A 27,651-nucleotide genomic window follows, 5' to 3' on the forward strand; every position below is an offset into this window, starting at 1 on the left:
ACCACTGTCTATTGCCAAAAAGAGAGCAGTGTATATGTTATTCTGAACATGAGGAGATTCCCGATCCAGGATTGCAGTGGTGGCAACGGTACCATTGGTGGGATTAATCTCCAGCCAGCTTGCTGGATCCTTGTAAACCGAATACCTAAGTAAAAAGAAAATAACCATTACCAATTCGTATATTTAGAAATAAAACCATTACATTGCTATAGAAGAATATGCCTTTTCAATCATAGGCTTTTATGGAGTGGATCACGTACAGCTTAAAAAAACCCAACAACTTGGTGCCTTTTGAGATGGAGTGTTATTGTTAGGTTCATTTGACAAAGAAACACAGATTTGAGCCAATACTTGAAGCCCCAGAGCTTGACAGAGAAATCAATATCTGAAACATTATATAGGATCTCCTTCCTATTTACAGCCTTTGGATTGTTACACAGCTAAAGAATCCAAATGCTTTCAGCAGGCCTCTGCAGTAGCATTGGTATTTACGAACTAAATAAATCCTCTCACATTCTTCTTCTAGACTCAAAGTTCTGCTTGAACTCAGATTTATTTACTTTTTTTGCTTTTCCAAGTATTTTTCATTTTTTTCCCTTGCAATTAATTACTTAAGATGGGTCTGGAGATGCAATAAACTGCAAGGTATGATATCAAAAAAGAGTTTTGATTCATTAGGCCTGACTTGGGATCTGGATGCATGCAGACGTTCAGTTTGCATGCATTTGTCCTGCAGTTTTTGATCCATTGCTTTTTGCTTCTAATAATTTGATATAGTTGTTGTTGTTGCAATTGGACAGACCAGTATGATAGGAAAGGCATTACAACAAAGGTGTGATGATAAAAGGACCAGCACAAAAGATGCTATAAAGGAATCTAAGAAGTTTGCTCACCCATATCAGAAGATTCCAGGTTCACAGGGAAAAGCTTCACCAAGGAGGGATCTCCAGAAAGAGATCCTTCCTCATGGTCACTCAGCCCTTAAATGAGACCTAAGAGAGGTGCAGCCAGAGGTGAATTGCCTTCACCTGTGCTCCCAGGGCTGACCAGGTTCTTTCCCCAGGTGCTCAAACAGTGGTTCAGGCTGGGACTCAGCAATTCCCATACAAATGTTCAGAATCTTAGAACAATTCCACCACACCCATGTTGAGGAAATTTGAATTTGAAAATGCTGTCTGCCAAAATTCAGTAGTACAAAATTTGCTATGATGCTTTCTTTGTATTAATCAGCACAAATGTTTAAACCCAGATACTGGAAATATTTAGAGAGTTTGTGGACTTTCTGCACTAAGAACTACCTGCTTTAACTGAAGTGATAATCATAAGAATGTTCATTATTAGGGCCTGATTTTAACTCAGTTAAATATATTAAGCAACATAATAATACAGAACTAAATTAACTGGCAGCAATTCCCTTTCCAATGAAATTTTAAATATTTTAGACAAAAACTCAGATAAATAATCTGAGTATAACAACATGTTTATCCTTTTTTTTTTGTAGTGAATGCTGTAGGGCCTGAACAGCCATAAAAACTTCTGTAGACATTTTAAATGATAAACAACTGACATGAAACCTGTTGTTGTTTAAAGAGCTTGTGTGAAACCAGTGCCTTGTGAGGGTGCTTGTGTGAAACGTGTTCTGTGTGATAATGGTGTGAAAAACAATCATAATTTATCAGTGCAACTACTTCCTGAGCAAGGAAACAAATGTAACAGATTGTTAGGAAAAAATAAAGCATGTAAAAAGAAAGAAAATGGTATTTGCTAGAAGAGGAAAGAAAAGTTGCAGGCCAACCAGAGATATGGTCTCATTGGATTCCTACTTCAGAGGCTTGCTTTGGTATCTTTTTCCTCTGGGAAGAGGAAATATAAACCACAGTCAGTTGCTAGATCCCTCTAACAAACTAAGGCATGTCTGTTACCATCCCTGACAATGAAGGGGCAATGTTAGCTGTCCTGCCCAGCTGCTTCTGAAGCCCCAGTTCTTGTCTCAGGCGTATAAAATTTCTGCTTTGTCATCATCCAGAAGCTGTTTTAATGAAATGAAGAATGGGTCCCCTCCCATCCCTCATCCCAGCAACAAGTCAAAATGTGAAATAATCCCCCAGGAAGACATCATTAAGCAAAGACAGTAATTTGGGGGCACGGTCACCATAATCTTCAGCAGGAATAAAATTGATTGCTTAAAAAGGTTCAAGTTTTGGGCATACCAGATTCCTCATTCATGAGCTAGGCAGCACAGGTGCAGTTACTTATGCCTGAGAAACAGGACAGAAGCATCTTTTCCCAGGCCACATATCAGGTATCCATTAAAACTGGGTTAGATGAACGCAGAGAAATACCTGAATTTCGCTCTAGAACACACAGAGCTCCGGAATCCTTATGGATTTGCCATGTGGCTCACAGGACCATTTAAATAAACCGATCTATAGGTTGACTTCATACTCCAAAGATCAGTAGGATACTCTCATTTCTAAAGAATGAGGTGCTAATAGACAGTGGCTGTGTGAATGCTGTTCTTCGCTAAGACTCATAACACATGGCTTGCTTATGCTCCAACAGAAGTCACTGAGAGTTTCTAAACCATTGGCTTCCTTCCCCAGGAGCAGAAACTATCCGTTAGGTAATACATGGAGAAGAAGCAAAGGCAACTGCTAACACAAAATGAGACATTCCATCAACACAGCATGTCCCTTCACCTAACCATTTGAACACTAATCAATAGCTGAACTTTATCTCCTGTAAAAACAAGTTGCTAGAATGATAGCAACACAGATCCATTCGTTTCACTTTTTTTTTATTGTTGTTTTTATAACTTTGCAACAAAGATACGCACAAACATATGAAACCAGGGCAACCTAAACAATTCACACTCCATTGTAAAACTGCAAATTCTCAATTAACCCTGAAACAATTTAAGAAGATTCAACACTTTTAAAGTAATGAGAATTTAAAATGGATTGTATTATCTTCCCTGATTGCTCTACAAAGCACTGATGGCTGTGCAAATAAAAAACTGAATTGTATAACCTGTGATTTGGCACAGGATAATGTAAAAGTAGTACTCTGTCTTTCCCACATTTTTACTTATTGTGAGTATACTGCAGTACAGCTAAGATAATTGTTCTGGGTTTTTTGTTTGTTTGTTTATTTGTTTCTCTTCCTTTTTTTTTTTTTTTCTTTTTAGGACTCTGCTAGCAAAAGATTTAGAATAAACTCATTAAGAAAAGCACTATAAAAATACAAATATAGAATACAGAACTTCACTTTTTATGTTTGACTCCAATGGGATCTGCTGATACGTGGCAGTCTTGAAAATCAGACCATGTTTCGGTGGTTAAACATGAACTTATGTGCCTATTTGCACCCACTCTGTTTTGAAAATCTTAAGCATGTTGATATGTCTGTATGGATGTATACAAACCTGTGTTCTCTGGAATGCCAATTACTGCTTATTTTAGAATTATTCTGTGTTGCACAAGTGAAATTTAGTACTGCCTCACGGAGTTTTTTTGTTTTCTTGTGTTTAATTTAAACAATGTCAGCAGGTTATAGACTCTGAGGTTTATATGAACACGTGAGCATGGGCGAGTGGGTGTAGCCTGTATGGCTGTTATCTGCCTGCACAAGGTTCATGCTCTGGCACTATCTGTAAGGCAGGTATTGCAAAAGAAGCCGAAGAAACAATTCCCTGGAAATCATCTGCTGGAAAGTATATACCTTAGCTGTAGAATTATGAACAGATGCAGAGAGGCTATATATGCAGAAGGGAATACAAATCAATCTATGCCTTTTGACTATTTGATGCAGAACTACAATAAAATAGCAAATATATGGAAATAATTTTAAATGCATAAATGTCATCTTTTCCTTCTTGTAGTGCAGGTAAATAATTCAGAGGATGCCTCCTGGGGTGGCTAGCAGACGTGCTTGGTGGCTGTGGCTGGCAGCTTGATTAGCACAGAAGACTATTACACAAAATAGAGGTAATAATACAGACGTGGAAATCTTATCAGAACCACAGCCTTGCACTAGCCACAACAACAGTTTCACAGCCAACAATCAAATAGCCCAGGGGGTGAAAGGAGAGCAGCCAGGCATCTAGATGCTGCTCTTGGCAAGGACTGCCAGAGCTTGGTATTTGCCAGAATTTTCCCATGTGGAGTCAAAGTGTCTTGGCTGTTATGCTATAATAGAAAGAGAAGCAAGGCAAAATGAGGCATTTTGAACATATTGAGTATCACCAAAATAGGAAAGAGTGGTGCCAAATCTGTACCGAATGACTCATCTGTGCCAGCTTGCTTTGTGGCGCTGACAGGAGTTAAGGTGAGCAAGCTGGACAGGCTGGGAGGGGTGGCAGCTTTATACATCTGGGCACTGCTCAGCTCACCTTGTACAGAGATTGTTTGAGCAACAGGATGCAGCAGAAGTGGTTCAGTGGTATTGATCCAATGAAGTATCTGACTTTGCAGCTAGAATCTGAACTGCAGGCTGCAGGCAGCAAGATGACACAATGGCTAACTAGTGAGCAGGGCATAAGACGTCATGTAGAAAGAGTTTTGAAAGGAGTTCATCTCACCCTCTTCCACTGCTCAGGGACTGGCTGGACATTGGTCAGTGGGTGGTGAGCAACTGCTTCCACATCACTTGTTATATACACTAGTATATATGAATATATGACTCTAACCCTTTTTTTCTATCTCAGTAAATATTTTTATCTCAACCTACGAGTCCTACTTTGTTGTTTTTTTTTCCTAATTCTCTTCTTCTATCCCAGTGGGAAGGGAGCGAGTGAGCGGACGACTGTGTGGCATTCAGCCACCTGCCAGGTTAAACCACAACACCAAGTTTTAAAATGGTAAGGTTGTATTTCTGCCTTGAGAAGCCTTTAAAGTATAAAATTACTAAAATGATTGCTAAAGGATTGAGAACATAAGGCAACGATGGACATCAAAGGTACTGAGATAGGCAGAATAGAAAAGAATAATTTAAATAGCTTTCTTAACATGCAGAAAAATCATTACTGTCATTTTCAAATTGTACAGTTGCATAACTCCTTTTTTTAACCACATTTAAAATAGAGATAAAGCCAGATGATTCAAAATTCATTCTCTCTTCTATGTGCATGTGTCAGTGTGAGTGTGTGATTGCTTACTGGTCCTGGGTGAAACTGAAAGTGTCAAAATATTGATAGCAGCCATTTTCATAGCATTTCAATCTGTTCAATCTGACTGGAAGGAATCAGTATCAGAAATGTAACAAAGCTGATTCATACATTCATAGTCACAGCTTTTATGGATTCTGGCCCTGCTGACATAAGGAAAATATATCAGGGTTGAATATACCCAACATTTCCCCTAAGCACACACTTCTGTTTTAAATGGAAGCCATTCACATTATTCACGTTTCTCAATCTGTAGCATTTCACCTACAATTAGATGGCATGTTGAAGTTACCGTATCTGTTTTGCTCTTGCTGGGACTACAGCTTATCATGGCAGTCTCTGAACTTTTTCCACGAGCTCTTCATGATCTCCACAAGATTAGTGGGGCAGGTAACTTCGTGTTTTCTGTGCTTAGAGCTCAGAATGAGACCTTCCCTTTTGTCTCTGAATGAAAAATCCTCCAAACACAGACATTATTTAATCTTTAAATCAAGCCAACACGAATCTCTTATCAACTCCACCTGAAAAATCAAGACTACCTTCCCACCATGTAACATCTTTTCCAGTGTGCCACCGGCCTGCACTGATTATGGCAGTGAAAAACACAGCATGCCCTAACACGAGTAAGAAGGCATTACTGGGCATAACTGAAATCATCACATTAACAAAAACTCTGGCAATTAAATCAGTCACCAGTAGGACTTATTTACCTTATCACGCTTGAAGAAGACTACTAGTAAGCATTTATGAAGGAACTCAATTATTCAGCAGGCTTTTCATGCCTCCTTTCAATATCACTTCCACACATGCCTTCCTATTTGGATATCATCTGGATATACCTATTTGGATGAGAACATATTTCTTCCTTTGTAACTCTTGAGAAGTTCTACATTTTCTGCTGAGATCCATATGACACATCCTTCTGTGTGAGCTAAAGCCAGAGGTGAGCAGTATGATGTTCAGTTTGTAAATGCCTGGGTCTGAGCCTGTGTGCATCACACAGGTTAGCATCTCTTGCAACAGTCAGCAATGCTCTGCAGTTCAACGAAGAGCCAATGCCAACCATACAGCCCCAGTGCAGCTGGCACTGGTCTGTCCCATCAATTCTGTGCCTTGGTTTCCAGCTCCTTTTAAAAGAGTGCATGCTGTTGGCATGGCAGTATTGTCAGAACTATATCGTTACTGCTATGGGCACAGGATCACAAGAATTTCAGTGTAACTCTGCTGTTGCTTCGGGTGTTCTGACATGCAGGCGTATTGAGTGATAATTCAAAGCTAAGTTTTTTTTCTAATTTATTAGCAATTCAAATAAAACTGCTTGAAATAACAAAAGCATGTCAGCAGGTAAATGGCTATGTGGTAGGAGAGAGAGGGGCAAAAATTAATCAGTACTGTTTTCTGTACATAGACAAGCTGCACTGCTGTCAGCAAACCAATACACAGTGCTACTCTGGCACTTTCTAATTCCCATATTCCTTGTTGCTTTCATCACAACCATCCTGTATCTGAGTTGTGGGTCTTGTGCTTCCCAAGGGGATGCGATGGGCATATCAATCTACTTATAATGACATATAATATCAATATGTGATACATTATATTACATACCAATATGCATATATAACATATTAAATACTCCATGTGCCATTTGCAATAGGTCTATGCTAGACATTTCAGGTATACGTATGAGGGACCAGAATAATGGCCAGGTGGTGCATGGGAACTGGTAATGGTAAATACACGTGTCAGCTGATGGAGATCCCTGTTTGATTACAGCCATTCATTTGTCACCCAATGAATAAGACACCCATAAGTTGATACAGCAACACCTGCAGCCTTATAGAGTCAGCAAGATGAATTAGTTCTTTAACTGTAGCATTTTCCTTTTCATCTGTGTAATATGAATGAACTGGAAAAAAAATCCTGCATTAAGCACAGTACTCTCCATGACAGATCATGACTAGCACTAGCTTAAAGCTAGCACAGATGTCTGTCCGCTGTACTGGGGACATGACCTTAAATGACTAAAAAGCAGCTCTGGGATTTAATACAGTGGGGAAAACAGAAGCATAAGTATTTCATCACAGAATGTTACTGAGGCAAAATCTAAGCATTTAATCACCTCAAAACCTACAGGCCAAGACATACGTGCTATAAGAGAAACAAGTGCTGGTATCCCATTAAAGATCTCTTTCAGATCCTTCAGAGCCATTCATGTTGATTGCTGGACCTCAGAGCCTTCTGAAAATCTCTTCTGTGTGTCAAACTTTGTCATTTCACAAAACCATCACCTACACTTTTTAAGGCCCATTTTGACTCCTAACCCTACGTAACTTTGGGCAAAACCTTAACATATGTATATCCCTTGTAGGCATTCTCCATTAAGACAGAGCTCAGAAATGCCCAATAATCTCCATAAGACGATGCCAATGAAAACAAATAAAAAAATCTGAACTGTTATGTTTGTACTTTCCATTCGCTGCATTTGTACACTGCAAATGTTGAACTAAGCATAGTTAACCACCTTTTCCCATTAAATATATGGTCATACAAAATGTGCGGCTTCAAATTTAGTTTAAAATGCTGTTACTAGAAGTATGGCTTTATGCTAAATGAACAGTAGGGCTGTGAAATACCTCCTGCAGTCTCTCCTGCAGAAACTCAGGCATACTCAAATTACTTCAGGTAGACTTTTAAATTCAAAATGTTAAAATACAAGAAGCAAATTTAACTGAAATATTCTATTATTAATAAGAATAAATACATCATTAACAAAAAAAAAAAAAAAAAAAAAAAAAACAAAAAAAACCCAAAAAAAACCCTAAAAACCTGCAGTAAATCAAATTTTCTGGCAACATTGTTAAGAAAGGCATTAGGTCAAATGCATTTTTAAACTTACTGCTGATAGAGGATTTATGCAATAGCCATTTTTCAGCTCCATGGAACAGATTTATGCGCTTGCAGACTGTCTGTATTTTTACAGGCTGGAAATGTCAACTTAAGAGTACAATTTTAAAAAATAAAGTCCCCATCAATGTTGTGCCACAAGTCACTCTGTGCATTTTTGGTCCCAAAATTCATGTTTCTCTGTGATAAACTGGACGTATCCCAGGGTGAATTCATTAGCTGTGCACTGGTGCATAGCTCAGCTCTCGGGCTGGGCAGTGCAGTAGTAATTCACTGCTGCAGCCCTTTCCCAAGTGGTGCCACAGTGACTCTTGAATTTCTAGGAGGTTCTGTCCAAACATACACATGCACATACTTTATTCTGTCTTTATCTGAATAGGCACATACTTCTCTGGCTCAAATGCCAACCTGGCACATGAAATAAAGCAACAATCCCCTCCCAAATACAAGTGTATCTGCTAGGATGTAGAGTGGACAGGATACAGACACTACAAAATGCAGCAGTGCTGTACAGGACTGATATACATTGCTTCTAAGGCTTAAGGTTTATACAAATTCATGGTTTTGCCCAGAAACTTGTTAAAATCAGCTTTCTGTTGATTCAGTTTCAAGAAAAAACCATTTCATCTTGTCCTAAAGGAGACTTTGGTACCACAGGGCTGAGCACAGCCTTGGAGAAGCTCAGCAATTTGTCCTACAGCTCCCTGCATTACAGACACAGAATATTCTCCAGAACAAGCTCCTGTCTGAGCTTCTGTCAGCCTCCCTTTCAGAATATACAGAAATTCATGGGAAAAATCAGTCTGCCCAGTGCTCAGAAGGATGACTTCTCTGTGGTCCACATGGGTGTCTGCCTGAACCACATCAATAAGTGATGGACAATTCTGCTGGAGTTAAAATAATTTCTCAGAAATATTTAAACTGTTTGGCGTTTTTTTCCTTCCCCAGATCTTTAGGATTAAAAACCGTACCTTTTTTGTTACAAAGTATCTAAAAAGGCCGACAGAAAGTAGAAACCTGAGACATCACTTGGTTTGCAGGAACATGCCTGTACTCTTCTATTTTCAGCTTTAAAAAGTAGAATTCCACTTTAAAATTTTACGTATATGCATATTCCCATTAGAAATAACAAAACACAACACACAGCGGTGTATTTTCTGCTTACAACAAAATCTTGGTGGAAACGATTTCCCTTAAAAACAACACCAAACTAAGCCCAAGGAAGCAAAACAAAACCACAAGAAATTGCTTACTTCAATCCTGAGGTTAATTGGGCTGCAACATAAATATTGCTTTCTATGGGTGGGAGGGGATTATTTGCTGAGATATCTCTGTTTGTGCAATTTTCTCCTGGCTTCCCCCAGAGCCACGTGCAGACCCCGCGGAGAGAATTAAGGAGAGTGCCTCACACAGAAATGGTTTTTGTCTCACCGAAATAAAAATGAAGTATTGCCAATACTGACAAATTGCAGCATGTGGGATTTAGCATCGAAGGTCAAAATGAGACAGCTTCAGCTGCTCATCCCTACTGCTGAAGACAGATCAGTATATACCCAGTGTGGCCTCCTGCTACTTACTGAATCAGAGGGGGCACAGTGGAAATCGGGTCCATTCTGCACCTCGCTTAAAAGGCAATGAGCTGCTTTGCTCAGGCAGCGATCAGCACTCTTCAGGCTGGGCTCTAATCTCATCAGTGTTAGCAATGGGAGCAGTTCTTGTTCCCAAAGGGAAGAGTCTGTGAGGCTGCAGCCACACTACAGACAATAATGCCTTCTACTTTCATCTGCAGGGCTCTTTAAAAATTATGCATCCCACCTCAGCATCAGAGCAAAAATATTCATCGTCTCAACTTTATTTTGCACGCCACATAGTGGTACAGCAGGTTGGCTTTCATCGCAATTATCCATCTACAATGATACGATCAAAACAGAATGAAAAATTAGATGAAATTCAATTTCTAGTCCCCTGCCACTGAAAATATCAGATCAGAAAATGGTTGACTAATTATTTGTGCACAGAAGGAATAGGCACAGAAACCTCAGTAAACGTCAAGAAAGCAACTGGAGTGCTATTGCAAATAGAATAATAATAATAATAACCAGCAGAATCTACAGCAATTAATCAGTTGAGAATACTAAAATTGTAATAATGAGATAGTTAAATAAACCGTTATGAAAAGGAAAAACATTTTTGTTGTTTTCATTGTACAGTCCTCCAAATGTTTCTCTGTACCAAGAAGTAATTTTCAGCTTTTCTTTCCTGCAGGGCAAAAAAAAATAAAAAATAAAAAAATCCTAGAAGCTGAGGTGTAACAACAACAAAAAGACCAAACACATTTATGTATTTTTTAATCAGAAGTGATTAGGGCTCTGGTTAAATGAACCCAGAGGCTATAACTATCTGAATTATTCCTAAAGCTAGGGAATAACACACCGTATCTGGGACTAACACACCTAGTATAATCAGGTTGTTACTGTTAGAATAATTGTCGACACATGCAAATCAGTCAGTTTGTTCATTGTAGCAATTGTGCCTCAGAAGCTAATCAAAGTGAGATGAGCTGGAGGTTCTGTTATCAAGTATCTGGAGGAGGTTTTGGCAGTAAAACTCCATCAAGTTTCTCTGTGTGCCAATTCTTTGCAACTGCGCTTCCAGCGTAAGCAGCTTCTCCCTCTGCAAATCCTTTTGCTGCTTTCTCTTTCAAGCTGGGTCTGGTTAGCTCTCAAACACAGAAAAAAATTGTAACAGCCCAGCAGATTCACTACAGAAATACCACTGTTGAACACAGCCACAAAGCAGCACATTTCTGCAGTTTCAGCAGGAGATATTTTTCTAAGGGACAAACAGAAGAGGTGAGAATTGGCTCACCACTGTGAAGCATTAGTCTCTCTGGATCAATGCAACTGCTGTTGCACTGCGGATCCTACAGCCAGGAATCAGGCTGCTTCCAGCAGTGGATTACTTTGACCAGCTGCCACAAAACCTCACTTCTGCCCCAGCAAAATCTTCCCAGAGTTGTGAAGCACTCCCTATGGAGGCAGGGGAGCAATGAGCCTGGGTTGCAGCGAAGGGTTACAATCATGGGATGCAAAAAACTGTTTGCAAGATCCACTCCTGCCCCATTAACATCTATTAACTTTGGGACTGTCTCGTAAGGAAGGAAGGGAATTAATGTTTCTGCAAATTAATTTCCAAAAGGAAAGCGTAACGAATTAATGAATATGCTGAATAATCATTTTAGCACAGTTAATGTCCTGTGCCAATCTTAGGCCTTCACAGTATCGATGCCATTCACAGCAGATATTGGTGTATCAGGGTTCTCTGAGCACTGTGTCATTTTCCTTTCATGTTCACTTGCCTCTTTTGTTGCCCTCTTGTTCCCTTTTTCTCATCAGAACATTGCAAAGAATTACTCTCTAGTATGAACTGACAAGAGACTGGTACTAGGCTATACCAGAGATGAGGAATAACTCCTTGCCACTTTGAAAATAGCAGAAAATTCAGATTGTCACAGGTCATTTTCCCTTTTGCCAGAGAAGCAAGCTATACCTAGGATGGCTTCCTTTGATACTAAGCATGAGCTTTCTGTTAATTACAGCTGCTCATTGGGAAGTGAAGAATCAGAGAATGTTCACAAATGACACAAGTACAATGAACAGTGCCTAAATCTGAACACTTTCAGGACACAGGCACATGGGATCACTGATGCTGTGGCTTCTAGCAGTCCTCAAGGCACTCAGAACTGTTATCTGTGTGACTTTCCTCTCATCCTTTACTATCTGGTCATTTTTACCTCTTCACTGCTGGAGGAAATGCTAGGAAAGAATGCCAGAACTATGAATTTCATATGAATTAACAGTGAAACACTCCCTTGATTTTCTGAGGGATCCTACATAGGAATTTGTAAGAGAAAAATATGAGACATTTTTATCAATTTTTATCGTGCTGGCTAATAAGGAAAATAACCACCTCTAGCAGAAGACCAAATTATGATCATCAGAGTGCTAGGATGATGCTTGGAACTTTTTCTAGGAAAGAATTTGCCCAGTATTTATGAATTATGAAAAAAATAAAAGGAAAAAAAAAAAAAATGAAGTCAGGAAAGTGAGGGAGTAGCTTTTAGCCAAAATAATGCAATTCCAAATAAAGGAAAATCACTGAATCTTCTGAGTTGTTTCTGAGTTGAAAAAGACTGCTAACACTGCTGAATGAACAGTTGCTTAAAAGTCAAAGAGACCTTGAAAATGCAGTAGCTCTATGGAATATATTCCACTACAAAAATCTGGATTCTAGCCAGAAACAAACAAACAAACAAACAAAAAACTTAAGAAGAGAGACCTTTTCTAAGAAAATAAGTGCAGACTAAAGAACTGCAACCTTGGAACCAGCACAAAACATTAAAGTTGTGAAAGAGATGCCTCAAAGGGAAATGCCTGCCTAGTCTGTCCAGGCAAGGTCAGCAGAGGTAAAGTGAAAGCTTCTGAGCAAGGAAGAAGGAAAAATGGAGTCTATCTGGAGCTGATCTCTCAGAGGTATGAAGTGCTGCTATGAAGAGCACATAACTGCAGAAAAGAACAGACCCAGCAATTAACATTTACAGAAGAGCGATCACATCAATCATGTGGCAATTTGGTATGTCTAAGTAACTCCATGAAGGAAGAATTTCATTATAAAGGCCAAATTCTTCCAACAGAGTAAGTTGAAGCGGAGTCCTAATATCATGAGATTTCTTCTTCAAGGAAAATATAATTAGGGATCCCTTCGCTGCATCAAGTGTTGAATCTAAAATACCTACAAAAAGCATTAACTGCGATGGCCGAGCACAAGCATTTTCACCAGATTTTCTTAGCATAACAACAAAGGATGAAGAAAAAAGACACTGGTATGAGAAAGAACAAAATTTAGCATACAATAAATTGACCATAAAATAAGTAACAACTCGGAAAGAAAATCTGTGAAGAAGCTGATACTGCGAGAAAAATAATCGAAATCATCTCCTGTGCTGACAGAGCTGGGCATCTCCTGTAGTTGGCTGAGCTTGCACAGGACTCATTTCTAAGATTCAGCTGTTTCTAAGGCAAGCTCCGTAATGCAGGAGATGATTGGAGAGCAATAATGTTCTGCTGACTTAGAAAAGCTTCCACGTAGCTCTGAGCTTCTTGGCAGGCTGTGGCTGGGGGCCTGGAAAGAACACAGCCCCATCCTGCTTCTTTGCCCCCTGTCCCCATCCGCTGCACAGCTCCGTTCAAGCTGTGTGCATGTACCAGCTAATATAAGACATGCGTCTGGCGTGGGTTCCCTCTGCAGAAACTCATTTTGGTGAGACGCGGTTCGGTTCCTAATCCTATGAGTGTGTTTTGAAGTATTTGACAGGCACAGTCTGGAGTGGCAGAGATCCACACCAGAATCCAGAGTTCCCTCAAGTCAAAGGAAAACAGGGATCCTGGGAGCTGGGCTGAACCCGATCCAGGCAAGAGAGCTGGCTTGAAACTTGTTTTCTCTCACAACAGAGCACAGCCTGAGTCATTATTTATAGCCTTTGCTGTATGTGGAGCTGACTCCCAGAAGTGTATTTCATGTTTCCAGTTCACAATAATAACTGAATTAATAACTGCCTTCTCTTAGAGAGTACTTGTCCAACAGGGAGAGCTGTGCAAACCACTGGTACCCTCAGCCTCTCCCAATGTCCTCCAGAGCCCCATGTGCCATTGCAGCTGCAGGCTCCTGTCAGCCCGCACGCACCCCATTACACATGCTTTAGTTTACACATCTCCCATTTGGCTTGTGTTTCTGTAGCTGTGGGCTGGGAGTCTGGGGGAACAGCTTTATCTGGGAGGTCAGACAGTTTCATTAACCCATCTCTTGCCCTTGCCACATCGCTGCCAGCTCTAAAGACCAAAACATCAACACATCTCTCCCCTGCTGCCACCAGATCCCTGCAGCAGGGAGCTCAGCAGAAGCTACAGCAGCGTGCTGGAGATTCGAGTTCCTGCTGGTACACAGTGCTGGGAGTAGGAGGTGGGGAATGCAAGGCTTCTGCTTTCTCAGACTCTTATGTGACTGACCTCTAGGGTAAAGCTGTGTGGAACTCCTAGCCCAGCCAAATATTCTGTGTTCTTCATATAGATATGAGAATCACTTTACATAAGCATTACTTTTGGAAAATTATATAGAGGTACATATGAAACAACTGGAGCTATACTGAAGTCCTAATGAAAACAGCATCCTTACCATTGCTCAGCATGAGATTATGTTTTGTATACTACAATACATGAACACAATAATGTTAATTTTATGACAACATCTACATTATAAATATACACAAAGCCATCTAATGTTTGATTAATGGTCTGACTTTATGTGAAAGAGCTGGAAATTCTTTAAGGGCTTTATAAATCATTGGAGAGCCAACAAATTAATATCTTTGTTTCACAGAAACAGAACTTAACTAATTCCATAAAATATGTAACACTGGTGTTATTGTAGCAATTAAGATGTTTTTCCTTTTGGTCCTTTAGTTTAGCTTTGTTTAAAAATGACTGTATCTGTATAGGAAAACAGACTGTCTTGATGCATTTGTATAGTTATGTAGCCCTGAGGAATTAATATCCATTGACTTAAAATACTTTCTAGCCTTGTGGCATAAAATAACGAAGAAGGAAGTGGTAGGTGAGAAATTCAGTAGCACATGTGATAGAGTGAAAATATGTTAGTCAAGAAAAAATACACGACTGCCCAATCCATTAGCATTAAGAGAAAGGCATATATAATCCTGGCTAATAATGGTAACAAAAAATATTTTCTCTTTTCCAGTTGATTTTGAAAACACTGTGCACGTCATGGGTGCAGTTCTTACAGAAGAAAATTAATTCTCTTTCATTCTTTGTTATATTAGATTCCCACTGTAATAATGAACTCCTATGTAATAATAAACTTAATAAACTCCTAGCCAAGGTTTATTTGACTGAGTACACTGAACTATACAAAAAAAACCCCATGTAATTACTTTCTGTCACAGATGTTGAAGTACATTGGGATATCATGTCGTATCTTTTCCTTTACTTCAGGCCACTCGCTTTGGTTTGCCTAACTCACTGCCTTTAGTGGCCATGACAAATGAAAAGGGAAGCGTGATTTACCTTTTCTGATCTCTATGAATCAGGTTCTCAAGCACACAAGCTGTCCAAATGCACTTTAAAATCCATGGAGCACCCTCCCACCTGTCTGGCCCTCATCACTTTTCAAGATTGTGTATAACCATGTCTTAGTTGTTTTATTTATAATGTCATCAAGTCTGGGTTGTTACATTTGTTACAGGTTGCTGTGCTGATTTGTTTTCTCTTTCTGCCTGTGCCTCCAAGGGATGCTAGAGAAATGAAATACTACTTTTCACTTGTTGAACAAAAACATTAAAAGTCAGATTCCATGCTCAGTTGTATTTACTCAGGAGATATGCACTATAACACCCCTTATCTTACTGATGTCTCTGCAAAATACATTTAATATGTAAATATTAACAGAGAAGAATACTTAGAGAAATTAAGTTCTGCTAGTTAGTCTGCAAAGCATATCAACAAGGTATAGCATGACTGAGAAAATGGCCCTTAGATATATTTCAGCATATAAAGTACAATCTGAGAAAAAAAGCAGTTTTTCAACTATATAATAAATGAAAGAGTATTATATATAAAAAAAATCCATTTTTGCAAAACGATGAGTTGGTACTGAACACTTCTCTGTAATGGAGGTTACAAAGCATCTTTTTTTGTGACTGTTAAGTACAGTGTGCCCATCTGGATGCCTGCTCTGATGTACTGCTTACCACAAGTCTATACAGTCCAATTATTCTATTATGTTCATCACTGTAATCACCCAGTCCCTTCCAGATGTACATAAAGCAACACTGCATGTCATTTAAGGAGTCTGCTGGCCAATAACGGAAATTCTGAAGAAGGCAGAGGAAAGAACTCCAGATAAGTATTTGTTTATGACACTTTCAGTAAAGGTGATGAGACTGAGTACTAAAAAGACAAGAAATTGAAGAATTACAGTTGTTTAACCTCAGTTAGATGGTGATGCTTGCTTAGTCAAAGAGATTTATCTCTTAAGGATTATTATATCGTAGTTACTCTATACTATTTAGCCTTGCCTTGGATGCCCAACAGTTAAACTTCTCATAGACACTTCCCATGTAACTAGGGATCTGAATAGTCTGCCAGCCTCCTTGAGAGCATAACCACACTGTCATTAGGGGATAAACTTTAGTGTTTCAATTGACAGAAAAAAATAGAGGCATCAAGTCCTTAACAAAAAATGTTTCTGTTTTGTTTCCTGAAATGACAGAAGCTGAAAAGAAAGCACTCACCTATATGTTAAACTAATAGCTCATTCAAGGGCTTATGTGGTTATGCAGTGATTAAAGTTGTTAAGGGCCTGTCTTCCTTTTTCCTTCTAAGTAAAAATCTCAACGGTGTAACAGTTTTCATGAGTTGACCTCACTTAACAAAACTGACATGAAGCTATGGAAAGTTAAAACAGTATTGTTTTCCTTTTTGATTTACACAGGTTTTGAACGCTAGCTAACTTAGCTTCCAGGGCCAGAAGAGACTTTTAAGTACTCAGTTTTGACGCTGCAAGCCTCGAGCCTTAGTGATACAACATTTTCTTGTATTAGCTCTGAAGCATTACCATACATCTGGCTGCTTTTTTTTTTTTTTTAAATATAGAAAATGCCATCTCCAGAGAGGGCAAGCCTCAGGCGGGTAGAGCTCTATTGGAAATTCCCTTTTGAAAGTAAAAGAAGGAAACGTTATTCTGACGGACCCTCTAAAATAGGTAAATGTGTACAAGTTCTTTGGGGTTTTGGAATACTCCATGAAACCTGGGCAGGTTAGTATCTCCAAGGCAATGGTATGCTAAGTACTGCCCAATGGAGCTACCCCAAATGATCATACAAATAAAAGTACCTACCTATAAGTAGAGTAAGCATGTAGGTCTCTGTAAGCATATCTGCATAGTGCATAGCGGTCATGAAATTAGGAAGAAGCCAGTCCCCAGCAATTCATGTTCGACCAAAGAATGGATCTCCAGGCTTACTGCTGCTTAACAACGTGTATAATTTCACTCTTATTCAGAAACCATTTTACAGAATTGGCATCCTTATTACTAAGTTAATAGAAAAATTCCAACTGAACTCTGCAAGTGTATTTTCCTATTACAGTAGCATTGCAGAGCTCCATTTAGTAAAAATGAGTGCTTAGGCCTTCTGACAGTTTCCTTACAGGACTCAAATTCCACTCTAAGAGTAGCCATTTGTGAGTCTGAAATAAAATGGAGTTCTTCTCACACACACAGATGAGGGATGTTTTGATGCTGCTATAAACACGTACCAGAAGTTCTGAGGTGAAATCCTACATCCAGATTCAGTAGGAATTTTGCTACTGAATTCAGCATGCTCACTCTCTAATCTGGAGATTGCAAATTAATGAAATGGAGCCATAAAACTGGCGTTTCATATCTTCACAGCAAGGCAAAAAAGCTTTGGAAGAACTCTCGTTTCTCTTTTCCAATCAGAAACTGAATGCCAGACAACATCTAATCTGTTAAGAACTGCACCTACTTTAAAGACAGAAGTGCTGAACTCCTCAGAGGAAGAGGAATGGTTTAATTGGTGCTTCTGCTTGGTGACAGGATTCTAACCTAGACATGTTATTGGTCTCCCTGGCAAGCTTTTTTTGAATGCTCAGTTTTCCATCTTTCGATGTCTTATAAAAATAACTGGTTGCTGGAGTTATATATAGTCTTTCCATATCACCAATACAAATAAATCTCTGTCAAAGCATCACTGAAAACTGTTGAAACTGCATGCAGACATGCACACACGATCTAACTTGGCTGACTCAAGAATGCAACAGCCATAAAATAGTAACTGAATTCCTACCACCCCCTCCCTGTCAACTTGCCTCCTCACACAGCATCCCCTATTTGATAGCCAACTTATTATAATCAAGATAGTCTTTACTTCTTCCAGAGGCAAAATCCTGCCTTCTTTGAAACCAGAAGAGAACAGTAATGACAAAGTGAGTTATTGTCAAGATCTGGCTTCCACTGCAAGCATAACTTGTGACTGATATATCCTATTGTTGTATTTCCTCAAGAAGATCTGCAATATTGTTTAGTCAGTGACATGAAAAATGTGGCCTATAATTTCACAGTTCACAGTCATTCATTCTGAGTGCTGACATAGTTGAAATCATAATGTGGCATAATATTGTTATGTGAGATAAAGACAGAGGGTGTAATTAAACTCCTCTTAAATGCTACATTCATCCTTATTAATCAAGAATTTTAGATTCTTAAGGTAATATCAAGGGAAGTTAAAATTGGTTTTTATGGCTTATTTGATTACATGGATACAGAAGTTCTCAATTCTATCACATACAGCTTTAATATCAACATATTAAGTATGATTTATGCCAACACAGTAAAGCAGAACAGAAAATTTCAGGCATACAATCCTCTGACAGCCTTTTGTTAGAGGCTGGCTGCTGGCAGATAGGTTCCCTTCAAAACTCTGAATTACTGTTTTGGTTCACAGCAACCCTCAATCGTTGGATTGAGAATTCTTAGGACCCTTGCTTTAGGCAGATTTAAGATTGAAAGTTTTCTCATTGCTGGACTTCCTTTCATATGCTAGTGGATGAAAAAAAAACAACTGTAAAAGCTGTCTGTTCACATATGTTAATCTTTCCCCCAGATCTTGGCAGCAGCTGGGAAGAACAAAAGTTTTATGATGTTAGTATGGATAAGCAAAAGAGAGCATGGGAAGATTGCCTCACCTCCCTGCAAGGCAAAGGCCAGGATATCAAAACATCAACTGGTTACATGGAAAATTGTCCTTAAACACTAAAAATGAAGACATGCAAAGTCAAAAAAAAGAAAATAGGGTTAACATCTGCCCTAATGCAGAGACAGGGAATATCAATAAAGAAGGGGAAAACAAACAAACAAACAAAAATACAACAACTGGGGAGCTGTTTACCAAGATAAATGCATGAAGCAGTTTAGGATCCTAGGAACTTCCAAAGGAGTTAAATGGGAGATGTTGACAGGTTGGCTGTAAATTAAACCAGGGAATCCCCATGATATAATAAAAGGACTGAATAACAGACTTTGGGAAGCAGATTATCAACATTTGTTCACTAGTCTGAGGAAGAGAAGGACCTGCCTATAGTGTAGCTCTGATCCTGAAGATAACAGGTGAAAGTGGCTTTCCTGAGCAGTCAGTGTAAGATCCTGCCCACAGCTTCTTTAGGATCAGCTTTCCAGATTTTGCTGATGTTTTTATCCTCTCAGCACCAGGATTTTACTACCTTTTACTCTCTTCCGTCTGATTTCAAGAATTCCCACCAGAGATTCTGATTTTTATCAGCTGCTTCCACCACATTAATTCAGACTGAACTGTCTGAACAGTGCTGGCCAACTGCAAACCATGTAAACAGGAGAAAAAGAGCCTGGTTTGAGTCACTATCTTGAACCACTATCACTCTTCCAGAGTTATACCAGTCTGGTCATGTGTGTGAAATGAAAGCAAAAGAGGTGCAAAAGCAATTTTGCTCCCACCCTGTCTTGCTGTAGGCCTAAAGAGTTTGCTGAATGGGGCATGCTTACTTTGTTTAGTAAGCAAAAGGTGGAAATCTCTTTGGTCGAGAAAAAAAAATGAAAAAAAAAAACAAAAAACAATTTGTTTCCCTTCAGATATCAATAATACAATAATTGGACCTATTTATCACAATGATTAACAAGACTGCTGGTACTAACACATTCAGTAAATTTCAGTAAAAATAAAATAAACAGTTCTGCAGTGAGCTGTCAAGCTAATTATTGATCAGTGAGCACCTGGAAACTGTGTGTCATGATGGAATTGGCACCTCTCCTTTTCCATCTTTGCCTGCCTGCCCCAGTACATATAACTCTCTAGAGTCAGTGTTTCTGTGTTTCAAATTTTGGTGCCGCAAGACAGAAGAGGAAAAAGTTTCGCTTCAAGTAGCTTCCCTCTCTACCTGGCTTTCCTTCTAGCTTAAACGAGAAAGGAAAAGAAAAACAATTTCCACTGCTCAATATACAGCAACTTCAGAACTAGAGATGTGCTACAAATTCCCAGTGGCTGGGTTCGGGCAGGTCATAAATAAAACTGCAGAGCCAACTCAAGATGCTCTTGGGTATAACTTACAGTGAAAAACTCTGGTGCTGCATGCAGAAAGCATGGCTCAGCCATTCATTTATAACAATAGAACTATTCTTCTGCCTGCACCAGGTAAAAACAAATCTCCTGTTGTTAGGAATCAAAGTCAAGTCCTTCAGACTCTAGGAGATATATTTAACAATGACTAAGCATGCTACTTCATAAGGTTCACTGCTTACAACTTTCTATCTCTCATTATATAGTACTTCTGTATGTGATGGTAGTGTACGCCAAAATGCAAGTCTGTTGACCTCTGTCTGCAACAAAAGCACTTTAAAAGGCGTGACGTGAAACAAAGTATGCAAAATTGATCCCTCAGATATTGACTGAATAGATTACTCAGTGCTTCCAGAAACCTCTTACATTATGTGGAGCCAGCTGGAATCAGGTGCAGATAAAAACAATTACAGATACACATAAATACATATCTTGCATAAACCACTTCATTTATGGCTGTCTTTCTTATTCCCATGAAACTCACTGCAGTTTGGGTTCTGAGTTCTCCAGCTTCAAATGCTATATTTAAATTCTACTTAATGAATTAGATATGCTTTAGAGCTATAATAAACTTCTCCTGTGAAGATACCTCTGAAGCATTCAGTCACATTGCTTACTGAGAATGAATACTGCAATAATATATTTACATAAATAATTTAAAATCCAAGAGCACAGTAGGTAATAAAAATACATTGCCATGATAAGCTATGAAACCAGAGAAGAATGTTGATTTAATTAAAAATTATAAATAAGCCCCAGTAAACAACTTATTTACACATAGTTAAAAGCCTAACTACTGAATACCATGGGCTTCTTGAATCCAAAAAAGGAAAAAATACTTAAATCAACCTCTCCTCACAGACAAAATATTGAGGACCATAACTGTGTTTAATTAAGATCTACTGTTAATACTGGATTTCAGAGAATAAGGCTCTTCTTTTAATTTCCCAAGGTGGAAAATGTTATTAAATTTGGCCTTTAACTTCTCATTGACATGTACACTTGAAACTTCTGATTAAAATTTCAGAGGTTGGGAAGAGGCACCCAAAATTAAACTATTAAATCTGGCACAAAAATAACAATGATCTCTGATTAAGAAATCAAATTTCAGAAACTTCATTACTGTTCTATTAATAAATTGTTGGGTTATAATTAAAATGGGGCCTGCTGGATTTCCTTCTTTTTTTTCTTTTTTTTTTCTTAATTCTAGAAAAGTTGGAAACAAGAGGGAATTAAACACTTTAAAAAATAGGTTAATGAATCTAAGAAACGTGATCCAAGTTGAGCAAGTTCCTTTTCTTTCTGGCAGTGCTCACAGAGGAACAAATGTTATTTCCCACCCAAACGTAAATCCCCTGCTTCTATCCGATTCTTCCTTTCCTCAATATCCATATCTAAAACTCACTAGAGTCACTGCAGCCTTTTCAGAGGAAATCACAGTTCTGACTATAGTCAGCGTTAGCTCAGTTTTAAACAGGTATAATTTAGAGTGATATTAAACTTGATGCCTACATTACATCGCTGGTCAATATGAGCATGTGGTTCTTGTTTCCAGGATGATTGTTTCTAACTTGAGTATCTTTGAAATGCTAACATCAGTACATTAAAGAAGACTTGACACTATGAAAATTCACTGCTAATTGTGTACAAAACAGGTAGCACATTGTGTGCTTTTGAGCCTTGGAGTCACATTTTCTTCACTAGAATATATTTTTGCCAGCTTGTCTGAGCTTCTAAATGAAATTCTTTCTCAGACTGCAAAAACACATCAAGCTAAAGAGTGAGAAAGAAAATTGCTTCGAAGTACAGCTGTCTTCAGGAATTTCTCAAAGAGATAAATAATTTGAATTGATTCAGACCTGGGAAGTTCAAGACATAAATTCAACCTACAAGTGGACATTGGCACCAAAGGTTTCAATACACTATTGATGGTTCTTGAAATGCATTTACAATATTGTATTACTAGAGTAACCAAATCTACTGATTACTAATAGACATCATCCCCTTCTACAAATCTTACATAGAGAACTAGTAAGAAATGATGTTGCAATTAGACAGACCTCAGTTTATTAGGCTGAAAATAATGAAAAGTAAAATTATCAGTTGTCTATGGTTCTTTTGTTTGTATCCATCTGCACATTTTGAACAGATACATACTTTGTTGGCAGTGATAGACATTGCCTACACAGCACACACAATCAAAATCTGATATTCATTGCATCTTGTAGACACACAACATTGCTTGCTCATGGTCATTGATATTTAGTGTAATATCTTGTTAAAACTCTGCATTTTGTCTGCTTGGCCTTTATTTTACCAGTGTAATCACAGTAAGGACACTGATGATATAACAGCAGATTCTGAGAACTGTGTGGTTTCATATGCAACCTCCATAAACTCGAACCAAGGCCCGCACTCTAAACACGACATCTACTCGTGGGAACTAGAAGACAAAACCTTTCTGCCAGATCCAAACTAGTGAGCACATTTGGCCTTCATACATGCAATTTCACACTGCTCTAACTGCAGATGCCGTTCCTGTACACTGCAGTCTTACTTTGTCACTGCTGGTATCCTTTGTGATTCAGTAATATTAGCATAAAGAATGCTGTTTTAAACTTTTCTGTTATTTTAGCAAAAAGAAGGGTGTACAAGTAAGTCAAACTAACTTTTCTGAGTAATTCCATTATTTTCCAGATTTCCATTATATTTGCATTATTTTCTACTAACTTATAGAATCATAGTTGGAAAACACCTCTAAGACAGACACTTCCTTTAAAATAGCTTCCATATATGATCATGCTTCAATCCTAACTCAAAATTTCTTGTTTCTGTTCTTTTCTGCACGTGAAGAATGAGAAAGAAAATCTTGCTTTTGGTTAAGGTTCTAGTTATGAAGATATAAAAAACTTCTGTGCAACTTCTTTTTAGTTTATGAAGTAGTAATAGTCAAGATTTGAGAGTGCCTTTGTGAAGCATGATGGATTGCAAAAAGCACTGATGTTACACAGCTGGTCATACGCAATACATCAAGCTAAGTTTTCAGTGATATGATGACGTTTCCTACAATTTCAGAGCCAATGCAGTTAGAAGAAATTCAACAAGGTGAAGGGGGGAAATTTAGATAATAGTGTCTCATTACTGATTTTAATAACCAAACCTACCTATTTCCTTTACTTTTCTCTTATAGGATTCCAAAATCAATTGTTAACAATAACCAATATGATTCCATTGGTTTTTCATGGCAATTTGTAAACATATGGAGAACTTCAATAACTGTTTCTTAAACTTAGCCCAAATCCCAAAGGGCAATCAGTATCTTCCCCGTCCTCTGAATAACACTGCTGAGAGTCAGATTGCTGTATCTGACTGTTGTTCCCTATCTAATGCAGTACTTTGTCTCTATCATACTGTATTTCTTCAATGCAAGAAAAAAAACCTCTTCCTCAATTTATTATCTACAGCCCAAACAACTTTAATTTTCTATTAGCAAACAAATTTTTGGTCATTAGAAAAAGGTAAGTTTGGATGGATGGCAATTAAAGAGTAGTGCACTCACCTGATAGTCTGATGCTGCAAAGTGTCTGGATCAGTGGCGTTTACTGTTAACACAATGCTGCCAATAGGGATGTTCTCTTGTTTTGTCACTGTCATTGGGTTTGGGTGGAAAACAGGGCCTTCATTCACATCCTCAACAGTGATCTGAACTGTTGCTGTGGAGCTGGGGCCGTAGGCTATGTCTGGAATCAGTGGGTCTTCATTTTCTACTTTTATCAGCAACGTGTGAAATGCTGAAATCTCATAGTCTAAAGGCTGTAAAACAAAGAGAATACTTAACTTCCACTCATACCCACTCCTGGAAGCTTTCAGGAGACAAAATTAACCAGAAAAGGACAAAAGCATGTACTGCATCTGATATTTGGTCAAGAGTTTAGCATCAGACATGCCAATAATTATAAAGTGCCTCTTTATATATTAACAGTGAAAAGCAAAAAATTCATCATGCCTACAGGGTAACACACACAGGTTGCTCCTAAAATTTTCCTAATTCCTTTCTTCACATTCACAGAGTAGAGTTCATAGTGTGAGTTCATAGGAGTTTGGCTGTTATTTTTAAACAGCTCCATTTGAGTTTTACTACTGGGGAGCTGACCAGTCACGCTTGGTGAATGATTTAGATGTTTCTCTATTTAAAACTGTATACGTTTTTTTCTGTACCTCAAACATATAATTCCCATATATACATGCTTATTTATGATGCAGCACACATTAATTGAACAGAACATCTTAATAGCTATGTATGATAAACACCATCAGACCATTTTCTCAACTCCTACCTTGAAGCCAAAAGCACCGCCATGGAAAAAAGTTCAATTACTTTCAAGTATTGAAAATGTCTCTTCTGAAGTCACACAAAGAAAACTCTGGTACAGGCAGCAACCAGAACTTCTTCTTTTCAATTATTTTTTAAAGCGTTTAAAATAGGATTGTCTTCATACAAAGCTGATCTTTTTTTTTTTTTTCATAATACTTCAGAAATCTGGGACCAGAGGGAACCCTCCAGTTCAGCCTGAAGCCATGTCCTTTACTTCCTTGGCATCTGCAGCACACGTGCTTTACCAGAACAAAATGTGACACTTGAATTCTAATTGTACCCTCAGTCCCAAAAAAACTGCATTGTAAACTCTTACTATTAATGAATTGTGATAGTTACCATAAAAGTAGCTGTTATTTAAGCACATGGACAGTATAGTTAGGACAGTATAGCAACAGGCAGGTTGTTTTCACTAAAGAAGCAAGATAACTGTAACAAAAAGGCAGTTATACATATTGGCTGAAGGAAATAAGGGCTGATGGCTAACTGTGTTTTTGAGAAACTCATCCTTGCCGCACCTTCTCCCATGCAGTAAATCCAGGGGATGAAACTTAACAGTAATAATGCAGTACAGCAGCAAATTATCCTTACTTTGACAACAGAGAGCATTCCCTCATTAGTCTGGGGATTGGTATGGATTTCAAAACTCTGCCCTGGATTTCCGTTAATAATAGTGTAGACAGCTCTCCATGCTCCAGTTGCTGGGTCATCTCGGTCACCAACAGTTAAGTTTACTATTACACCTGTGACTCCTTCCTTTACTGTGGCCTGAAACTACAAAGATAAAAAAACAGAGGAAATTGTTAATATTTTCAATTATTGACCACACCTACACATAGTGCACAAGCCAGCATTAATTATTTACCACAACATGAGAAAAATGTTGACTGAAACTGAGTATTATAGGCTCTATATAATACACTATCAGCCATGAAATGTAAAGTAGCACATTACTGCTCTGCATTCAATGGATCACAGATAAACAGCATTGCGACAGGAATCAGATGTAGGGAGATTCTGGCCATAAAAAGACTTCCACTCATATTGCTGGAAAAGAGAATCCTGAAAACAGATGCAGTGTTGCATAGGTGCAGGTACTACCAGAAGGGGAACTAAGTGAAAGAGGTAGCTGTCTAAATAACTCATTCTTGCCCCCAATATAATCTTGTCTTGCATTTCAAATGATTATTTTTATAAAGTTCCTCATCATTATTTTTTTCACTGTACTATTATCAATACATGAAACATTTGTCACCAAAAGTGTTCCAATACCACTTTGGAGCTGGGGAGTGTTGCTCTAAAATTTATAGTTGGATCTCCTGTATTACTCTGTCTGAATAACTCTAAGGCGATGTTTCTCCTTTCAGTAGAAGAGTTTTTTATGACCTTGTGTAGTTTGTTGCACTACCAACAACCAAGCCCTATGCAATTCTCTCTCATTTGCTTTCCAGTCAAACAGCGTGTAACATCATTGTTATTTAAGCAGCAAAAACATTAAGTGAACCATCTGAAAAGCTTGCAAGGGTCAGAGTTAATAACACTCCTCACCTTTCAACTACTTTCAGCTGACATGCTAAAAGGGCTGTATGCAACAGAGATAAGATAATACCTGCTATACAGCTGGATAAACTGGACTGATAACATACCTAATCCTCAGAAGTGCTGAACATCAGCAATACCATTATAGATCGTAAGGAAATCGTAGCATTTCTGTGGATTAAACCTTCAAAAGTCCAAAATTACAAACTTTAATGACAGGAACAGGTTTTGCCATCCCTGCTCATTGTCAGTGACGATGTTCGATATGTCACTCAAGAGCAAAAATCACCAAAATGACATCATTACATCTGTCTTATAGACCACATCAAGTCAGAACACTACAGATTCTGTGAGAATGCAGGACCTAAAAGATGGCATTTTATTAATATGTAGGCTTCAAAATCTGGAAAATAGTAGGTAAAATGTATTTCCTCATAGTGAAACAGAGGGGACAACAATGTATTTCACTGTGTTTGGTTATCTATTTTTGGTTTCTTCCAACAAATTTGACTTATATTGCCAACCCTTTTTTCATCATAATGATGTAATTTGAGTGCATGTATTCAATTCAAGCTTTCCAGCCTCAAATTTGATGTTACAAAAGGATGACATTAATGACTGGCCATTTCTATCTTCTTTGGTGCATTTAACAAAGAATTGAAAGACTCTTTTGATTTTGATAGTTAATATGTAATAGGTTGTGATTGAGGTTTGTTTTGGAGAGATCATTAAGTTCATTTGCAGTTTAATTAACTTTAAATGATAATATAACAAAACAATATTTTCACTTGCTTTGAAGTGAATCAAAAGAAATCTCTATTAAGAACCTTGGAAATAACAGCAGAATGATTACCAAGATTGGTAAAGATTGGTAAGCTCAGCAAAAACGCTGTCACTGGAAAGCACATTTGGATATATTTAACTCCAATTGAAAATAAATGATTGGTCTGATCTTTCTGTATTATTTCCTTTTGTCTCAGCTTGAGCACGTGTTAAACAAGACACCAGTCAGAATTTTTCCAAATGCCTGTCCATTACCAAGCAATTCCTACTTCATTATGTAAAATGGTGATTAGATTTCAAGGGTGTTAATCCTCAAGAATCTTAGATCCGACAGGGCAGCCACTCCTAAGTCTTTCTGACCCTCTAGTCCTGTCCTTAGTACACTAGTCTGATACGGTGCAGTGTTCAGTACTCTCTGGATCACAATGGGAATAGTTAGAAATGCTAGGGTTAAATAATTTTAAATCTGCCTGTTTTATTTAGATGCATAATTGAGAAGGCAGAGAGAGATATTTTATATGTTTACCCTACCAGCGCAAGACTATGATGGAAAATGTTTCCACAATGTGCCACCTAACTCAAAAAATACCTAATGTCATTTTAAGGGTGTCTAACTCAAAGATATCTCAGCTGATATTGGCTCTC

At 38.2% G+C, this 27,651-nt stretch overlaps 1 protein-coding gene across 3 annotated transcripts in view; it reads right to left on the reverse strand.

Annotated features, from left to right (window-relative positions):
- The window catches only part of CDH13 (cadherin 13), a 433,086-nt gene that overhangs the window by 31,215 nt on the left and 374,220 nt on the right, over positions 1-27,651 (reverse strand). For all 3 annotated transcript variants that reach the window (XM_052685882.1, XM_052685883.1, XM_052685881.1), the window contains 3 exons: positions 25,276-25,458; positions 23,869-24,122; positions 3-145 (listed from right to left, as the gene is read on the reverse strand). In XM_052685882.1, the coding sequence (XP_052541842.1) occupies positions 3-145; positions 23,869-24,122; positions 25,276-25,458 (580 nt within the window). The remainder of the gene's footprint in view (positions 1-2; positions 146-23,868; positions 24,123-25,275; positions 25,459-27,651) is intronic.

Source organism: Tympanuchus pallidicinctus, unplaced genomic scaffold (genome assembly GCF_026119805.1).
Source record: "Tympanuchus pallidicinctus isolate F22 unplaced genomic scaffold, pur_lepc_1.0 scaffold22, whole genome shotgun sequence".
Taxonomy (NCBI): Eukaryota; Metazoa; Chordata; class Aves; order Galliformes; family Phasianidae; genus Tympanuchus; species Tympanuchus pallidicinctus.